Below are 16949 nucleotides of genomic sequence, written 5' to 3'. Positions count from 1 at the left end.
TTAAGAAGGCGACAGCCACGGTTCGACAGGCCCCCAATGAAGAAGGCGACAGCCGAGCGAGGAAAGGAACTCTCCTGCCCTTCAGAATTTGGCCGGGATCTTTGAGGCTTTAAGTATCCCACCTCGACGGCGTCACGTGCTCCAATTTCCCGCTCGACCACCTGCAAGCCCCACTCATCGTCCCGAGTGGGGACTTCCAGCCTCCTCATTTCCCGCTGCGTTCATCTTCTCGTGCCGTAGGTTGTTGCATCCCAAATAATTCCTTGCCTGGGCGTTGGCCTTGATCAACTCCATCTGCTGAACGTGTTGCTCTCTCCCCCCGGTGTGCTTGCTGGCTATGTTGTTCAACCCATTACCTTTTTCTTTCATCTCCCAGTCCACTCTACCAGTATTCACTCTGTCCCATGGGTCGAGACTTAACTAGCGCCGCACTATACTGCGCCAGTGCGTTCCAGGCCATGCCGTGGTCGTCAATTGAAGCAGCACTTTTAATCAACATCCTCTGATTGTATCCTTCTGTTCAGCTGCTGCTCAGCAACCGATCAGTTGAACACGTCGGTTGATAGTGTCACACGGTTGATCGATTGTGTCCAGCTGCCTTCCAACATGGATCACCTTCGCTACCACGCTGACCATAGTTCCATGTGTAATCTTCTCTTCCATCACTGTTGGTTCAACGCCACTGTCTGGGAAAGACAATGCCCAATCTCGATAGTTTTCTGATGCCTACCGAAGATCTTCTCGTACAACTGAAAGTGACCATATACAGGTGCAAGATCTTTCTTCATTTTTGATGTCATGTTATGTACGCAAAAAAATGTTTCTCCCTCCTACCTAACACCGAAATACAGTTTGTCCAAGTTCTTAGTCAGGTAACATTAGTTATGACCCTGTAATGACAAATTCAGCCACGACAAAGTATTGTACCTCCATAATTCTTCTGTTGTCTTGTACAACTAATCCTTTTCTCGCTGTATTTTCCATCATTTATTGATGGGCTCACAGCCATATAACTAATAATGCCAGGCTTTCTCTACCCTATTCATTCAGAATTCTACAGCCATCTTAATCGATATCATGATTACCTAATACTGTGACCATTCAGCATTAATTCAACCCGGAAATTCCTGACCAATTTCGTGTACTTATATATATTCTTGCCAGCCGAATGATAATTCAAATTAGAGAATTTTCCTCATCTAAATACAGCACATGAAAGTGCTCCACAGCCTTCACCGATACCAAGTATTTTGCATTAAATCCACACCTACATGCCACTTCCAGCCCCCTTAAACACATCCTATCAAGTATCACATTCGCTTGCTCTGATTTATCCTACTTCTGTGCATATTTTACCCTCAAGAACATGGTCAGACCAGTCACACAGATTGACCCTTTCAAGGCTCATCCGCAACCAACTACAGCCCGTGAGCCAAACCAAGACCGCAAGAAATCAAAAGTCACGCCAAGTCAAATTGGCTCTAGTCCAAGCATCCAAAACCAGCCTCAGATCAGCCGTCTGCCTGCTACTACGTGGGGATCTCCTTGGATCAAATTTAAGGAGCGCTTCACTTGTGAATTAGCTGGGCCCACCATTGTCGCTGAGAATATCAAGAATCCGTCTAAGATCATTCATATCAGAGAATTTTCGAAGCACAAAGCGGACTTATGGATAGATGTACTTCGTTGCACGTACCACCCTAACATTGTTTACGCCAATGAAATCTTTCGTGATCATGGATTGACGTACTTCGTTGTCGATGACTATCCCTTAACTTTGGAAAACCTAGTAGCCTGTAACATCCTCCCCTCTGAGCTTCAGTTGGCTTCTATACTGAGACAGGTGTGATCATCTTAGATTTTGAGCCAAGAATAGTGCTGACTACTGCAGATACTTGATGGCCTATCTTACCTACTGGATCAAGGGTTTGAACACGCCGCTTTGACCTGTTCCAATATTCTTATTGGCCAGGATGGCGCAATTCAGATAGGTACGGAAACATACAATGTCCAAATTCTCGAAGGGCTCTGCTTACGCTAAGGGATAGCGGCTCTGGAACACTGCACCAGACGGCAATTGAACCAATCTCATACCCAAAGCATTCGATCCATTGCTGATATCACGATGCTTCTCATGCAGAAGTACCTTAAGCCTGGTAAGGTGATTGGCATCGACAATCTACACTGGCAGTCGGAGGCTTTGGAATTCTTGTCGGCAACAGCATCGGTGGTCAATGTTCAAGACTTAAAGAGAGTGAGTCTAATGGCAAAATTGAAAGAACTCTTGGATCACTGATTCATTTTTAGCTTTCTCTTTTCAAGAAACATCAGTGCTCCAAAGATTCTCTGCTTACGCTTACACGTCTTGCTTTTTATACCACAAAGACTTGGATTTTGAAAGAATATCTCAGGTAATACAACAAACGTATTGATATATATCACAGTGGAGAGAAACTCTCAGTTCAAGATTACCAATAGTCAGTCATCGCATGATAATGAATAGTCTCACGGCATGTGTGAGTGAGATTGAGCACGCACCATTATATTTAGCACAAAACACCATTACCATTCTCCTTTTTTTCTACTTTTTGATTCACAAACTGACCCTTGACAATTGAATAATAAATTGCATGTTGTATCACAAAACGAGGCTTTTGTAAGTATGAAAATACAGCTGCTTCAAAGCTAAATTGTCTTAATTTGTAAACTAACAGGATGAGCATTCAGACGTTCCCCTGATTTTGAAGGCAAAACAACTTGGTTATACTCAATTTGTGGTTTCGTGCAATGCTATCGCGACTCTCGCGTGTCTCTTGCAAGGAATGACCAACGAAACCCCTGTCGGTCTATATTTGCCAGGGTTTATTGAATGATGGTTAAAAATGCCTCAAAGCAAAGAATTCTTGAACCTTATCCGCGAAACATATTGCAATATCGTAAGAGTCGTCTCACCTTTATATCGCTACAGTGTAGTAGCTATATGGGGAGGGCGCGATAGCGCTACTGAAGGAGCTAGTCTGTCATAGCTCTTGCTATTCTAAACTCCGAGGGTCATTTTGAATTCCAATTAACAAGTATCGAACGATATCCGTAGGCTCTTTCTGATCTGAGAACCTATCGTTGCCGTAGGTTTCTTTAAGCTCGTCCATTTGCGGTTTTAATCCCTGCAAGTGCCACAGGTCAATCCGCCTTCTGCACCGGGTTGATACTCCTGTTCCGAAAGCTTCACGTTTCTGTATATTTTCTCTTGGATAATTTTCCGTATATGATCCCGAAGGCTGCTTGTTGTGGAAACTAGCCAGGACGGTCAGCATATATATCATAAGAAAGAAAGGATGTTTTACCCATTACTAATGTGCGACCTGGCTCGTCCCATGTGTTAGATAGTCGCTTGATCAAGTCGCCGGATGCCTCGAGCGAGACTATGTCACGGTAGTCAGGAATGTCATGGTAAAAATGGACACGTCCATGTTGTCCAAGTGGAAATTCATGTGATTGAGTATCCTGAACATATATAGAGATATGCAGTCTCTAGAAAGGTGTTCCATGTCAGTCTTGTGCTGCAAACTGATGCAAGGTCGCACTGACATATCCGTTATTCATAGTATCCTCCTTGAGATCGATTTCTTTCTTTCTGTCTATGATATCTTCCCCTAGAAGGTCGTTCAATAGAGCCCGAGCTGTGTTAATAGCTTCGCCTGATTCTACCTGCCACACTAAATGTAGTCGCCGAACTTGAGATGTGCTGGTCTTATAACCATGAATCATTTTCTTCAGGTTCGGTATTGCCGTTGCAATCCCGAATCCACTAGCAAGCACCAGGACTGTTTCATACCCATGGACATCCTCACTCAATCCATGGGGACCTGTGAACAGTGCCAGGAAAGATAACGAACCTCCCATAGCCTTTGAGGCATAGCGACTAAGTTTAGTAGTCAAACCACCACAAGGTTGTACCAATAGCTCCAGATTATTCTGTGCATCATTTGACCACGAGGTGACTGTGAAAGGATGAGATTGCGTCCACGACCATAAACTGACTGATGGCATCCAGAGATTGATATATTGGCCCGGCTCCACTCTTATAGGCCGAGGTAAAGAAAGTCGGATATGAATGGCCGTGACCACAAGTTGATCTTTCTCACCGATTTTGGTGCTAAACGATACCAAGGCCCGGGGAGGACCATGCCTCGCAAATAGACCGTTTCGATATGAAACTGTTATCAATTGTAGAAAAAATAATGATCCAAACATAGCTGATGCAATTAAGAGGTATATTCTGTAGAAAGTACTTGTTGTCAGATGGCGCCAGGTGCTATACACGAAGAAAACGGCCAAGAGTTGGTGTCCACGGAGGAAAATCTCGTAAGCCCACCGACGAACACCTTCAACCAGAATAAGTACGAGCAGACCAAGTGATATAGCAGCCTATAATTTTAGTTTCAATGGACCAAGTCTCGAATTGAGTCTTACAGCAATTGCAAAGAGGTTAGCCTCCTCACGAGGTGAGAAAGTAAACCCCTGAGTACGAAACGTCATGATGACGTGATATAACAACAGAGCTAAAGCCATCAAGCCAGTAGTGCGATGAATACTCCGACAGGTGCTTAGCTTTATGCCCAGAATGTCGGCCAGGTAGCTCAGGTGTATTGCCGAGAGGGGGAAAATCAGGTTAATCAGACAAAGCTCTGCAGCTCGGGAGCCGGAGTCGTTCCACGATTTCATTCTAAAAAATACCAAAAAAAGATTGACACAAATATAAAGTAAGTGGAGAATGAACTCGGCTCGGGTCCACGGACCGCAAAAACGATGCCTGCGAACCAAATACGGTAGAACGATGTGGCGAAAATAGAGTATCGAAAATAATCCCTTCGGTTGTGCCAAAAATGCTAGAAGTCGCCTAAAGATTAGACTAGCAAGAACAATGCTTGCGACAATAAAATAAATAAGGGAGATATCCATTCTTTAGTAGCGTGGACCAGCCAGATGCCTTGCGGACCATTTGCGCTCGCTAAGAAGGAGAACCCAAAGACTTTTATAGCCAATGGAGCCCATTCCGTTAAGAGTTCAGAGAATTTGAGATGGGTAGAAAAAACTATCCCTTCGCATGACAGAAAAAGCGGGCCCAGATATATGACTTGTAGTAATACATTGGGTCTCTCGAATTTAAACAATGCAGTTCCAAAATCCGATAGAACTCAGGGCGGCTCAGTGGTAAAGATCATTTCTACCTAACCAGATTTTTACCGATACTAAATCCAACTTTTTGGACAGGCTAAAGAATTTATTGTTAGCCCGCACCGGTATGGTCGCCCTAGATACCGTCTCAGTTGAGACTAAATTATCAATCGTGCGCCCATCTATTCTGCAACAAAATGTATGGTCTAAGGCCAAGGAGAAAATGCCTGTAGTTGAGCTTCAGAATAATAATATAAATCAATAACTTATCCTTGCTTTGTAGAAGAATCTAATCCCAAGAACTTTAGATAATAGCTCTCTAGACGATTCAGACAATTGTACTCTGTTCTGTCTAGACCTTTGAGTCTTATTGTCTCAAGTCCTATTCATATATTGATAGTGCAACACCGCATACCACTCTATAATCTATCACATGACCCGTATGCTATGAGCACCAGTTATATGATTTAATGTTCTCAAGCCTATCAGCTTCTAAGAGTGATCAGAATGCATCTGGCATTGGAATTATGCATCATTCTTCTAACCGCCAGCTGGACAGCCGCACACAATCAACTTCATCGTCACCATGCCCTGGACAATCGACACACTAATGTGCAAATGAGCCAGAACTTCAAGTCTGTAGCTTACTTCGCGAATTGGGTAAGTCTATTAGATCCCAAGGTTCCTCCAAGCATATTTAATGAGCAAATAGGATATTTACAGCCGGGAATTTTATCCTTGGCAGCTTCCTGCGGAAAATCTGACTCATGTTCTTTATGCATTTGCTAATGTACATCCAAACGGCACTGTCTTTGCATCCGACATCTGGGCAGATGCGGAAAAGCGTTGGCCCTCGCAGGGTGATCCAGAGAACGGAACGAATCATGAGTACATCTATGGCTGTGTCAATCAGCTGTTTGAATTGAAGAAGCAATACCGGAACCTTAAGGTTTCTCTCTCAATTGGAGGATACACATACTCAACCTCGGGCTGCTTTAGCACGATGAGCACAAGCGAGTCAGGAAGGCACAATTTCGCAATTTCAGCTGTTAGAATGATGGCCAATTGGGGGTTTGATGGACTGGATATAGATTGGGAGGTAAGCCGCCATGTGCCTTATTGCCCCAACATGCTTATGTGGGTTTTGTAGTACCCAGCAAATGAAACAGAGGCCGAAAACATGGTTTTGTTACTCAAACGAGTCCGAGAGGTAAGGACCTGGAAATACATTTATGCATTTAAACCAACCCAAATACCTCTAATAGGAACTCGACAACTATGCGGATTCATACCCTCTGAAGAATCGTTTCCTTCTTACGGTGGCTGCATCAGCGAGTATGAGTCGCTCCACTGTTTCAGATTTGAAGTTGTGAACTAACGAGACCGTTTCGTTTACAGGTCCAGCAAAATATAACATTCTTAAAAAGAAGGATATGGATACTTACATCGATTTCTGGAACATAATGGCCTATGACTATGCAGGAAGCTGGGACACGTTAAGCGGTCATACAGCTACTATCTTCGAATCCACTGAGTTGCCTGCCGCTACTCCATTTAACACCGATCAAGCCGTCCAAGGTTACATCAGTGCGAACATTTCATCTTACAAACTTGTGCTCGGCATGCCATTATATGGTCGAGGATTCTCAAATACGAATGGACCTGGTCAAGCCTTCAATGGTGTCCCTGCGGGTGACTGGGAGAAGGGCGTGTTTGACTACAAATCGCTTCCTCCACGTGGGGATAATGTGACAATAGTGGGATCTATTGGGGCAAGCTATTCGTATAGCTCGCAAGACCACATGATGGTCAGCTATGATACCCCTGAGATCATAGAACGAAAGGCCAGGTATATCATGGAGCAGCGACTAGGCGGTGGCATGTGGTGGGAAATATCTGGGGATAGGAACGACCAGGACAGCTTGATTTCGACAGTAAGTATTTCGATCTGACGTGACATAAGATAAGTTGGTGGAGCTGACATACATACGTAGCTCGTGACGTCGCTCGGTGGGTCGGCAGCATTGGAGAGATCAAATAACACTTTGGTTTATCCTCTTTCGCCATATGAAAACATCAGAAACAATCAATTGAGCACAAAAGAAGTGCAATAATCCAGAAATGAAAAATCTGAAATATTGTACCTTGTGTATGCCGCGTCTAGAAATTGTCCATTGTCTGGTTCTTGTCATTCACGCGAGAATTCAGGACTATAATGCACATCGTGATTCAAACTGGATCTATGTTTACTCAATCTTATCAACCTGCTCAATATATATGTACTCTTCAATACAATTAGCATAAATCAAGTTGAATACTCCACATGGGAGTATTATGCTTGAACGCGTTTAAAATGACAGCTTGGTGGTCAATTATGGTAGGCAACATAAGGGGAGAAGATAAAGATTGCAGGGGCAGGAAACCTTTAAGACGTCATACGAATACTCTTTACGTAAGCGTGGCAGTCCACGAAAAGTCCGCGAGCATCGAAATTTCTGGCTTGATTGAAACGGTGAGGCTATCAGCACAAAGGCATTACATTTTCGTAAAGGGGCCAAAGAGCATTTCATTCACAAAGAGAACGATGTGGGAAAAACATCTGCATGACAGAAACAAAGCGAGTATACGTGTATCATACACAGCATAACTTCTGAAATAACCTTTTGCCTATAATCGTGACGTTGTGGATGAATAGATTTCGGGTCCGCTTATTCCACAGGGCGTTTGCCAGAGCCTGGTAAAGCAACGCCTTTCTCGTAAATAAACATCACAACCATCACGATTACAAGAGTCGAGACGTGTTCAAAGTTTCCAAGACTCCAATTATTACCAATGCAATACTTGTTGGGGGTTCTTTTCTGATTGATCACCGAAGACATCCGAGATAATTTAGACCTCTTTAAAAATGACTCAACAACATGTAGTCTTCTTAGGCTTCTTCAAAGCTATCACATGAAAAACTATTTTTCCACCTTTTGTTTCGTTAGGCTGCAACTTTAGAATGACCTTTAGTCAGACCTAACTGTGCCAGATGCCATAAAGATTATTGCGTCCTAAGATATTGGTTATTTGATGGCTCTCTCCAGAACCAGAGTGGTCTAGTAGCAGCTAGGTGGACTCATGTACTTCTCACAACGGGCTGCTCAGCGCATTAATAAGGAGTAAATGGACCGGTCACATATCACCACCATGAAATCTCGATCCAAGCCATAGAGGAATGAACAGCCATCTTTGTGTCAAATAATATGGAGGAAATAGTATTCAGCCAAGTGGAACGGCAACTAGCTGCAGAACAGCAGCTTAAATATCAAGGTACTGCTCGGGTCGAATTAAGCCAGATATCGATCGATTCGTTGGGAGACCAAGAAATCGACCAAAAAAACGTGGAGCGACTTAGTCAGATCTTCCTCAAAAATGGTTGCCGAAGACTGCGCATACGGAACCACGTGACAGCTATCATCCCCAAACATTGCCTCGACAGAGCGTGTCGAGCCGCCAGCGTGACCTCCGATCAACTGAAATCTTCTCGACAAAACCCCCCTCTCCTTGCCTTTCCAAATCTGAGGTTACAATGTATTCATGGTAAACACCGACTGAAAGCCGCGGCGGAGACTCTACCACCCTCAGACCGGTGGTGGACTGTTGACCTTTACCTAGACGGTTTGTATCTTCCAACAAAAGACGTCCTTCCTATCTGATGATGACGGCTAGATATCAGCTTGGAATTGCGCAACGCCCTGGCTGACGAATATGGAGATGAAAAGCATCCCTCCGACGGGGAGATATATCGGAAATACCGCTACTACCAACGGGAAAATAATGCTCTATCTCAAGAACGCTGGCTGTTGCGTCTTTCGGAAAACAAGGCTAGCCGGATCAAGCAGCTAAACTCTACGAAGAACAGCCATCTATGCGCTGCCCTTAACAAACTACTTGCAATACCAGGTCTTTGGAATGGCTTGAGTCTCGGAAGTATGAACAGTGTCATGGCTTTGAAATGTGATGAGGTCAGAGTCAATTACTGCTATCTGATAGAACCCTTGCTGACCGTTAGGCTAGGAAATCATTCACTATCTAACACACATCAAAAGCTTTTGGGCAGCACTCGTCGATCACGACAGCGATAAAATGTCACGTATAGATACTCACACGGTTGAGACACTGCAGTTGTACGCCCCACGAGCGTCTGATGTTGATCAGAAGATCGTGGAAGGTAGAATTCTAAGTGGCGAGGTCTTCTCCAACTTCAGTCGCTCGGAGCGTGCTGCTATCTTAGAGAATCTTCAGATGAATGAAGACTGCGAAGGTGTGATACCATCTTTAACCACATTTTTCCACGACATCAATTACCTCAAACTATGTGCCGACGGCGTGGAACGGCTAGTTGAACTGAATGGCAAATATCCAACAGTTCGAAGTGCATTGATTAACAGTTTCCAGCCTCAATCAACGGGAGACGAATACCTTATTCAGACGTCCGAGAATAATTTTCGTCGGCAGTCAGGGCCAAAAGAAGAACGGTTAATGTTTGGATATCGACAATTATGGATGTACGCAATGCGACATTACCCCAATATGCCTCGGGAGATACGATGCGACCAAAAGTCTAGAACAGCACAGGCTAAAGGGCGAGCGAAGGCGGACGACCATGTCATTTTTAACATGGCTGTCCTCGCACGCAAGCTGGGCTTTCGTAGTCCGCAGATCATGGCTATCTTGAAAGAGTCACCCGACTTGAAAATTGCGTTAGACGCTCTCCTTAGAGCTCGAAAGTCGACCAATTACACATATGGCGATGAGAATCTGCGAACTCTTAGCAAGCAAATCGTACGTTGCTTTGCACGTGCTGTTCCAATAGAGACACCGCCAGCGCTGTCACGTACTGGACAAGCGATCGCACTGAGGGAACGTTGTGGAGCGCCCCCAGCGGATATTCAGCCGTTGGAATGCTCAGGCATTTTCTTAGATCAACTTCATTCGCCAGTCGTCAAACAAAGGATTCTCTCGTCCATGGAAGTACGAAGGTCTGTGTACTATGCCTTTTTCGGCAAGCCTCCCCACGGTACACTATCAGCCCACGAAGCACACTCTCCTTTGTTCGTTCCAAGCACTGAACTTGACAACCACTCTCAATTATCGTTCCACGATACTCCTTTTAGCGATTCTAGTTATTCGCTATTTCGTGACCGCCCGCCAGTGTCGGGTACAGGTGAAGAACGAAACCAGAGACAGTCGGAGAGGCACAGTAGACGGCCTGAACAACAACATCAGCAGCAGCAAAGGATGTTGAGCTCAACATCTCCATCCGAAGAGAGTTCCGCGCAGATTTCTAGAGCAAGAACATCTGCTTTTCCCGACGCCATTAACATTGATGCTTTAAACACATTAGATTTGGAAACCGAAGCTAGACCACAGGTAGTCGGACAATGGTCCTCAGTCAGAGAAGACACGCACCCTGAAGACTACGAACGGGCAGTCACTGAGATAGATGAGAACGAAACACTGCATTATCCAGATGATTATGACCTTACCGACCAAGTCCGCACCGATTTCGAGAACACGGCTAGGTCGACAGTCGCGCAAGTCCCAAACAATCGTGCTACGGATCAAGAATGTATGGAAGTCGACACAGATCAATCAATGGATATTACAGACACTGGTATTCTCACCTCACCGAGCCTGGCCAACTTCCATCAGAGCTTGGAAAATGACAATGTCACAGGGTTGAGACGGTTTGAGAAAGACAGCCATGAGCAACCGCTCGGTTCGGCAAATGAAAGCCGGCAGCTTGCTGCACAGGTAGGTGAAGGGCGTGCGGTAGATGTGGACATGGTCTCGCCGGCCCCCGTCTTAACCAATTCGACGGAAGGCTATGCCCCTACCCACCAGAACTCAACAGAACTCGAAAAAAAGCTCGGCTCCTCGATCTTGCCGGCTTTATCTGAGGCGGGAGAAAATTCAATCACCGTGAGGGAGGAGCAATTGAAAGAAAAGTCAGACAATGATAATTCAATGTTACAGGATTTGGTCAACTCCCAGTCAAGCTTGGAGAACGGAAATGTGACCGAGCCAGGACCAATCGAGATAGACAAGAATGAGCTACCGCAATCTTTCGCGGATATAAGCCAGCATCCCGCTGTACTGGAAGAGGGAGGAAGTGCGGTGGATGTGGACATGATCTTGCCGGCCCCCGTCTTAACCAATTCGACGGAAGGTTATGCTACATCCCCAGCAACACTGCCCACCAAATCAGGATCCATAAAATCCAAGTTTTTGGCCAAGGAAAGCCATCCAAGGATGCATCCATACATTTCGAACTCAGGAAGTAGTGGAAAAGCTCTCAGAAGACGGGCGATGGATCGCGACCAGCGGATAGCACTGACCAATCCCAAAAGCTCAGACCTGAGCGCAAATCCAGATCACGATTCGGGCTCCATGTCGTCAAGCGAGGAAAACAAAGGCCAGGAAACACATCAGTCAAATACACATGCGGATGTTGCAGATCGATTGTCACAGCGAGCTCTGGTTTTGGCTCCAGAACAAGACCAAGTTACTACTACTATAGTCATTGATCCTATGACTGATTCAGCAAAGGAGCCCAAGCAGCAAGCGCAGGACCTATTTGAGGGAGAACCAGAAAACCATCCAATGCAGTCGCCAATTAATCCCTTAAGTACCGATGAACAAACTCAGCATGAGGATATGGCTCAAGTTCCAACAATGATCCCAGAATCTTCTGCTTCTGAATCCGATATTTTATCCTCAAAGCAGACAGGTGTCCTTGATGTGGCTGATAGGCCAACGTTAGAAGCTTTACCTCAGAGTCTAAAAATCAAGAAATCGAAACGCAATCGATATAGACACTGGAAGACTGACAATTTGCCGCGATTCAACATTGTACGAGCAAGTAGTTCCGAGGCTTACAGAAAAAGTTGGAAGCAAATGCGTCCCGCACAGTTGAAAATAACTCGAAAAGGCACTCGAAATAACGCTACAGAACAGGAGTCACAAGATATCGAACGAGAGTCAATAGAGCCGTCGGAGCCAGTCGGCCTTACGGTGAAGCCAGTTGAGCCCACTTCTATAGGCCCGGAGTATGGTCGAAGGCCACTTGAACAACTGGAGCTCTCGCTAAAAGATAAATTCTCAGAGGCTGAAAAGACAAAATATAGAGCATCAGAAGAAGTGGAACATCATTCTGCAGAGTCACAGTTAGTCTATCATCCGGAGACTCTCCCAGAGGAACAGGCAGCTATTGAGAGGGAGAACCTTGAAGAAGAAATCAATATACTTCTTCAGCAAGAACGCGTATCTCAAGACCGAGCAAATGCGCTTGCTCAACTACAGACATCCAGAACTCTGGACGATTCCGGCCGACCTATGACAGAAATTCCTTTGGATGTACCCAGTCTGATGAGAAGATTACGGGAAGAGGGATGCGAGGTGGATGAAAACAGCGTGGCATCCGCTAATCTCACCCCACAACAAGATTCATCATGGGAAGATGGATGGGGTTCTTCAATGACTAATGAGGATGACGAAGTCACGCCGAATCTCAATCAAAACCTTGAAACAGATATCACCCAAGCGACACTCGTTGTACCAGGTCCGGAACAAGCTCAACGAGAAGCCATTGATAGGCAGAAAGCCGAGGGTAGATTGTTTGATGCTCCGCAGTCGGCAGCAGAGCTGGAAGACCAGCGGACAGAAGATGTCCAGGAGAGGACGAGAACCGCGGTTGATGATACGCCTGATGTCTCGCAACCACCGCAAAGCTTGAAAAGAAAGCGTATACAGGATTGCGAGCGGGTTGAGACGCCACAGGCTCTCGAACTCGGTGATGGTCAGCAAGTCCATGACGCCAAGAGACGGCTGTCGAAGCGAGCGGACTTACGTCTCTCTAGCCAGAAAACCGTGCCCGAAAACGTCAACATCGAACGTGATCAAGTTAATTCCAACAAGAACCGTCAATTGCCTGCCAAATACCATCTCTCTCCAATTAATCCTCCTTCTCTTCCCAGCGACAGGAGAGCTAGACAAAGTGTTAAGATCACGTTCTATCTTTACAAGCAGCAAGTCTGGATCGCAACAGACTCAGTATTTGTGAGTCCTAGCCATCCCATTGAGGCACAAAGTATCGCGGACAAGTATGCACGTGAGAATGGTGCACATTTCTATGATCGCGACATGCTCAAAGTCACCGTTCAGAAATGTGTGCATGCTGCAATTTTTGATAAAACCTTCACCGTCTTTATGAGGTTCGGAAAAGACTTGATTGTCCGTAAGAAAATGGCGGAATCTGCCGCCGCTGTTCTTGCAAAGGAGAATTAACGGGCATCGGAACTCCAGCAAGCATCAGACTACGTTCTGACGAGCTTTCGAGTCGTACATCTGAGAAAAGCGACAGCTGATGTTCCTCCGACTGTGCTCGTCGTACAGGGACTGTCTTTCGACCATTCCAGTCTTTCGACTACCCTCTCTCGACCACATCGCTCGTACGAACAGATTCCGGCGTCTCTAGTGCTGCGTCTCAAGCCTTCCGTATTGCGCCTAACGACTCAAGTCGCCGGACTTGGGGCTGTAGTCTGATTGCTTCCGAGTTCTCAGTTCTTGAGACCATAAACCTAAGATTTAATCTGTCGTACGCCTTCATTCGTAACTCCTAGATAGTCTTCAGATCTCATTTGACTTATGTCGACAAGCTAAAGATGACAAGACCATTTCTGCTGCTGGCAAGTCTTGTTTCGTCTGCGCAATACAAGATACAATCAGAGGGCATCATAATTCCGCGTATGATTGGAGTGGTCTCGGTGGCACGAAAACAGCGGGTCACAGAATATGTTTTACGAGCAAAACTATGGGTTGAGTGGTTGAGGCCAACTCTTTGAGTAGATCACGCAACTGCGGCGGCCTGGAAATCGTACCGCACTTGGCGTAAAATGATGTAACATGGCATTTATCATTACGGTTGCTAGTCTACTATGTAGTGGGTTGTCGAACAATCCAGACCAGAAGTAGCTCAGCGCAAGAAATCAACAGCGTTCTTCGCTTTCCTGGAAGAGATCTTGCATGGGCCTACTTTTCCCATGGACGAGATGGTCGTGATGGCCTCGCGTGATCTCTCTTATCTAAGCCTGATTATTGAACAACATCGATTGGCCTCTCGTTTTCCAACCATGAAAGGTACGTTACTAATCGGGGATCACTGAGCATCAGCACTAGATCAGTTTTTCAAGTCAGCTGGCCTAGTTGATACTGAGTTTGTGCTTCAATGCAATGCAGAGTAATTTTTATGTCCCATCATAATCCTGGCCCCCACACAAAATCCAAGATGGAGCGGGCCGAAAGAATTGCCAGCGCCTTCGAGTGGCGATATTCCCGTCCGTTCAACGCACATATCCACTTCGGGTGACCTCAGAAATGATTATTTTTTTCCATTTTGCGCTGAACAACATTTTGTTAAAACCATTGCCCGAACTAAATATGGAATATCATCCAGGCCTGCCATTAAGCATCGTAGTCAGACGCAGAAATTCCTCCGACCAGGGCGATTGTGAAGTGAGTTCATCAACCATGACGGCAGTCAGTGCTCCGGGCACGGGCCTTTGTGTTAATCATTGTACTAAGCGCAGATATAGTTACCCTTTAAATATCCCATGACACGCTGCCACAGCCACTTAGTTTTGCTGATCAATTTGCAGGCTTTTCTCATTTTTGTTCTTTATGAAGAGGGAGATTACATTACTCGCGCATGAAATGGAAACCATTGTTAGTACGTGACGCATTCATTGTTGTCGTTGGAATTGAGTAGATTTCAAGGCGGCGAAGTACAATCATGTGGCTTGAAGGCAAGTAAATCAAGCTACAGAAGCAACTTCATCCTAGTCGCCCAAAATTAGTTTACACTTGACAGTCCTGCGTCTTTGATCATCTGAGCTAGCGTTAAACATTTTGAATCAGTCGGTTTCATAAGTAAAAACTTTTAATAGCAATGACATCAGAACCTGTGTAGTCCTTATCGATTCAATGTGCATTAGAAGACATTTAAAGCCTGGGCCATTTTTGGTCCATCAGTACGGTGATGGACATGACTGCACCTGCTTCCAGAAGATTCCTGCCCATCCATTGAACTTAAATAGGCCCCCCTAAATTGCATTTAGTATGGGTTTCAATGAAACCACTATTAAGTGCGTCGATAAGCGGAAGCATCAATAGATTCTGCGGCTTTTCTTAATAATCTTATACCGAGGTCCTCGTTGAGTATTGGTGACAGGGATGGGTGAAGTGCTGCTACGACGGGAAGGACAAATCGTACTGGCTTGACCTCGAACAAATTGCCCGTGCCAAAAAACCCCGCCAGATGCATGAAAGCCAAAGTAATATAATCTTCGAACCAAGGATTGACAGCTCTGTGTATTGAATCTGGCAAGCAATTCTGGAGGAAATTCATCCGCTGCCGGTATGGTAAAGGACCGACCGTCCTCGGACCAGCAAATTGCTTTTTTGAACTGTGAATCATCCAACACACTTCTTCTTTATCAGTAAAACTTTTGCATATTAGTGGCGCGGACAGACTCACTCGCTAAGGCATTGAATGAAAGGCTCGGTATGCTTTGGAGGTTCGCGGATATCAGTCACTTGTGATTCATCCTCGGATTCTCTCCTGCTCCTGCTATCATCCGAGAATGCTACACTGGGTAGATCTTGCTGATCAAGATTTGCCGGCTGCAATGAAATCACTTGATCAGTTGAGTAGGTATCCAGCTTTCGATCACCATCCAAGCCATCACAACAAGATTCTCCTGGGCCACTTTCTCCTCGAACTGAGTCTTCAGAGACATCAACATTGTCCGCAATCCCAATAGAGCCATCAAGAAATCCTAATTCAGATTGCGGCGGCCCACGTTCCTCAGTATTGTGGAGTTGGGTGACAACATTGTGCCAAACTGACAGTTTTTGGTCTAGCGCAGACATATCTTGCAGGACTACTCCATTCTATTAGTAAGCGAAAATAGCTTGCCGAGCTCTAAACGGACCTTTTTCTATTTTCTCCTTCGTGTCGCGGAGTTCTTCGCGGGTCACGTGGATCGCACGCAGCTCCCTTTGGCAGTCATCTTTTCCTGGCCATGGAGAAAGAAATCGCCATGGCCGACCAGACTTAATCAAGTCAAGGTCATCTTGGGAAAGATCAAGGTCGGAATCACCGATGGTCAACTGGTTTGGACCATCGTAATTGGGGCCAGCTGCAAGTATGAGTGATGTCCAGCTAATTTGAGGTCCTCTGACAACCGTCGGCTCCTTTGTCTTGAAGAGAGTTGCTATGATCTCGCCGACACGAGTGCCAAAAAGGCACTGTCCGCGGCCAATAGCAATACTAGAGCCTGCGTTTAACACGGAATGGTATGTATCAAGATGGATTGATAATTCCCTCGTGAGACTATCAGGCAAAGCCAGGGAGCACAGGTTCGCGCTGGGAGCTGTTGGGAAGACGATCGGTGCGTTTGATCGCAGAACGTGCCTGGTATTTTGACTACAGGGAGGAAATGTAGTTTTGTCCATGGTGTGCAAGCCAAATATGCTGCTTCGTAAGGAAAGTGTGTTGGATGGATTAGTACGGCGGGCCCTAGTAATAAATAGTTATCCGTACTAGCTTCGACCAGTCAGCCAGGAAGATAAGCCCTTTTCGACTTTTCCAGGTATAGATGAGCGAAGTCCATTACCCCCGTTCGTTTGAGTACGATTGGGCAACAGCCCGCCTCGGGAAGTTAAGC

General features: G+C 45.5%; 5 protein-coding genes across 5 annotated transcripts; 3 read left to right on the top strand and 2 right to left on the bottom strand.

The window, feature by feature from the left end:
- Nucleotides 1-1218: 1218 nt before the first annotated feature.
- BO82DRAFT_324045 (uncharacterized protein) lies at nucleotides 1219-2670 on the top strand. Its single transcript, XM_025632816.1, has 4 exons — nucleotides 1219-1843; nucleotides 1892-1991; nucleotides 2049-2254; nucleotides 2308-2670. The coding sequence occupies exons 1-4, from the start codon at nucleotides 1367-1369 to the stop codon at nucleotides 2413-2415; spliced, it is 891 nt and encodes a 296-aa protein (XP_025485645.1). The 5' UTR covers nucleotides 1219-1366; the 3' UTR covers nucleotides 2416-2670.
- A 207-nt stretch (nucleotides 2671-2877) lies between these two features.
- On the bottom strand, nucleotides 2878-4962 carry BO82DRAFT_410496 (ferric reductase family protein; the record flags this gene model as incomplete). Its single annotated transcript, XM_025639766.1, has 4 exons — nucleotides 2878-3294; nucleotides 3345-3531; nucleotides 3589-4428; nucleotides 4474-4962. 4 exons carry the CDS (start codon nucleotides 4960-4962, stop codon nucleotides 3158-3160), a joined length of 1653 nt encoding a protein of 550 aa, XP_025485644.1. The 3' UTR covers nucleotides 2878-3157.
- Nucleotides 4963-5796: 834 nt separating this feature from the next.
- Nucleotides 5797-7292, top strand: BO82DRAFT_298710 (glycoside hydrolase family 18 protein; the record flags this gene model as incomplete). Its single annotated transcript, XM_025631997.1, has 6 exons — nucleotides 5797-5838; nucleotides 5891-6277; nucleotides 6329-6388; nucleotides 6444-6513; nucleotides 6577-7112; nucleotides 7173-7292. 6 exons carry the CDS (start codon nucleotides 5797-5799, stop codon nucleotides 7290-7292), a joined length of 1215 nt encoding a protein of 404 aa, XP_025485643.1.
- Nucleotides 7293-8423: 1131 nt separating this feature from the next.
- Nucleotides 8424-10468, top strand: BO82DRAFT_410486 (DUF3723 domain-containing protein; the record flags this gene model as incomplete). The annotated part of the gene is made up of 4 exons (XM_025639765.1): nucleotides 8424-8838; nucleotides 8890-9185; nucleotides 9238-10240; nucleotides 10347-10468. 4 exons carry the CDS (start codon nucleotides 8424-8426, stop codon nucleotides 10466-10468), a joined length of 1836 nt encoding a protein of 611 aa, XP_025485642.1.
- A 4631-nt stretch (nucleotides 10469-15099) lies between these two features.
- Nucleotides 15100-16763, bottom strand: BO82DRAFT_396850 (uncharacterized protein). Its single transcript, XM_025638870.1, has 3 exons — nucleotides 16215-16763; nucleotides 15758-16163; nucleotides 15100-15705 (listed from the first exon to the last, which is right to left on the bottom strand). The coding sequence occupies exons 1-3, from the start codon at nucleotides 16735-16737 to the stop codon at nucleotides 15387-15389; spliced, it is 1248 nt and encodes a 415-aa protein (XP_025485641.1). The 5' UTR covers nucleotides 16738-16763; the 3' UTR covers nucleotides 15100-15386.
- Between the last annotated feature and the right edge of the window lie 186 nt (nucleotides 16764-16949).

This window comes from Aspergillus uvarum (genome assembly GCF_003184745.1).
Source record: "Aspergillus uvarum CBS 121591 unplaced genomic scaffold BO82scaffold_124, whole genome shotgun sequence".
Taxonomy (NCBI): Eukaryota; Fungi; Ascomycota; class Eurotiomycetes; order Eurotiales; family Aspergillaceae; genus Aspergillus; species Aspergillus uvarum.
This window is presented reverse-complemented; position numbering and strand designations above follow the sequence as displayed.

What these genes read in the sequence shown, in the direction of transcription:
- BO82DRAFT_324045 (XM_025632816.1), top strand. Translation starts at nt 1,367, where the DNA reads ATGGTCAGACCAGTCACACAGATTGACCCTTTCAAGGCTCATCCGCAA. An exon ending in TGGCTTCTATACTGAGACAG is followed by an intron (nt 1,844 to 1,891) that starts GTGTGATCATCT and finishes TGACTACTGCAG; the next exon opens with ATACTTGATGGCCTATCTTA. An exon ending in ATGTTCAAGACTTAAAGAGA is followed by an intron (nt 2,255 to 2,307) that starts GTGAGTCTAATG and finishes ATTCATTTTTAG; the next exon opens with CTTTCTCTTTTCAAGAAACA.
- BO82DRAFT_396850 (XM_025638870.1), bottom strand. Translation starts at nt 16,737, where the DNA reads ATGGACAAAACTACATTTCCTCCCTGTAGTCAAAATACCAGGCACGTT. An exon ending in GAAGGAGAAAATAGAAAAAG is followed by an intron (nt 16,164 to 16,214) that starts GTCCGTTTAGAG and finishes AGAATGGAGTAG; the next exon opens with TCCTGCAAGATATGTCTGCG. An exon ending in TTCATTCAATGCCTTAGCGA is followed by an intron (nt 15,706 to 15,757) that starts GTGAGTCTGTCC and finishes ATAAAGAAGAAG; the next exon opens with TGTGTTGGATGATTCACAGT.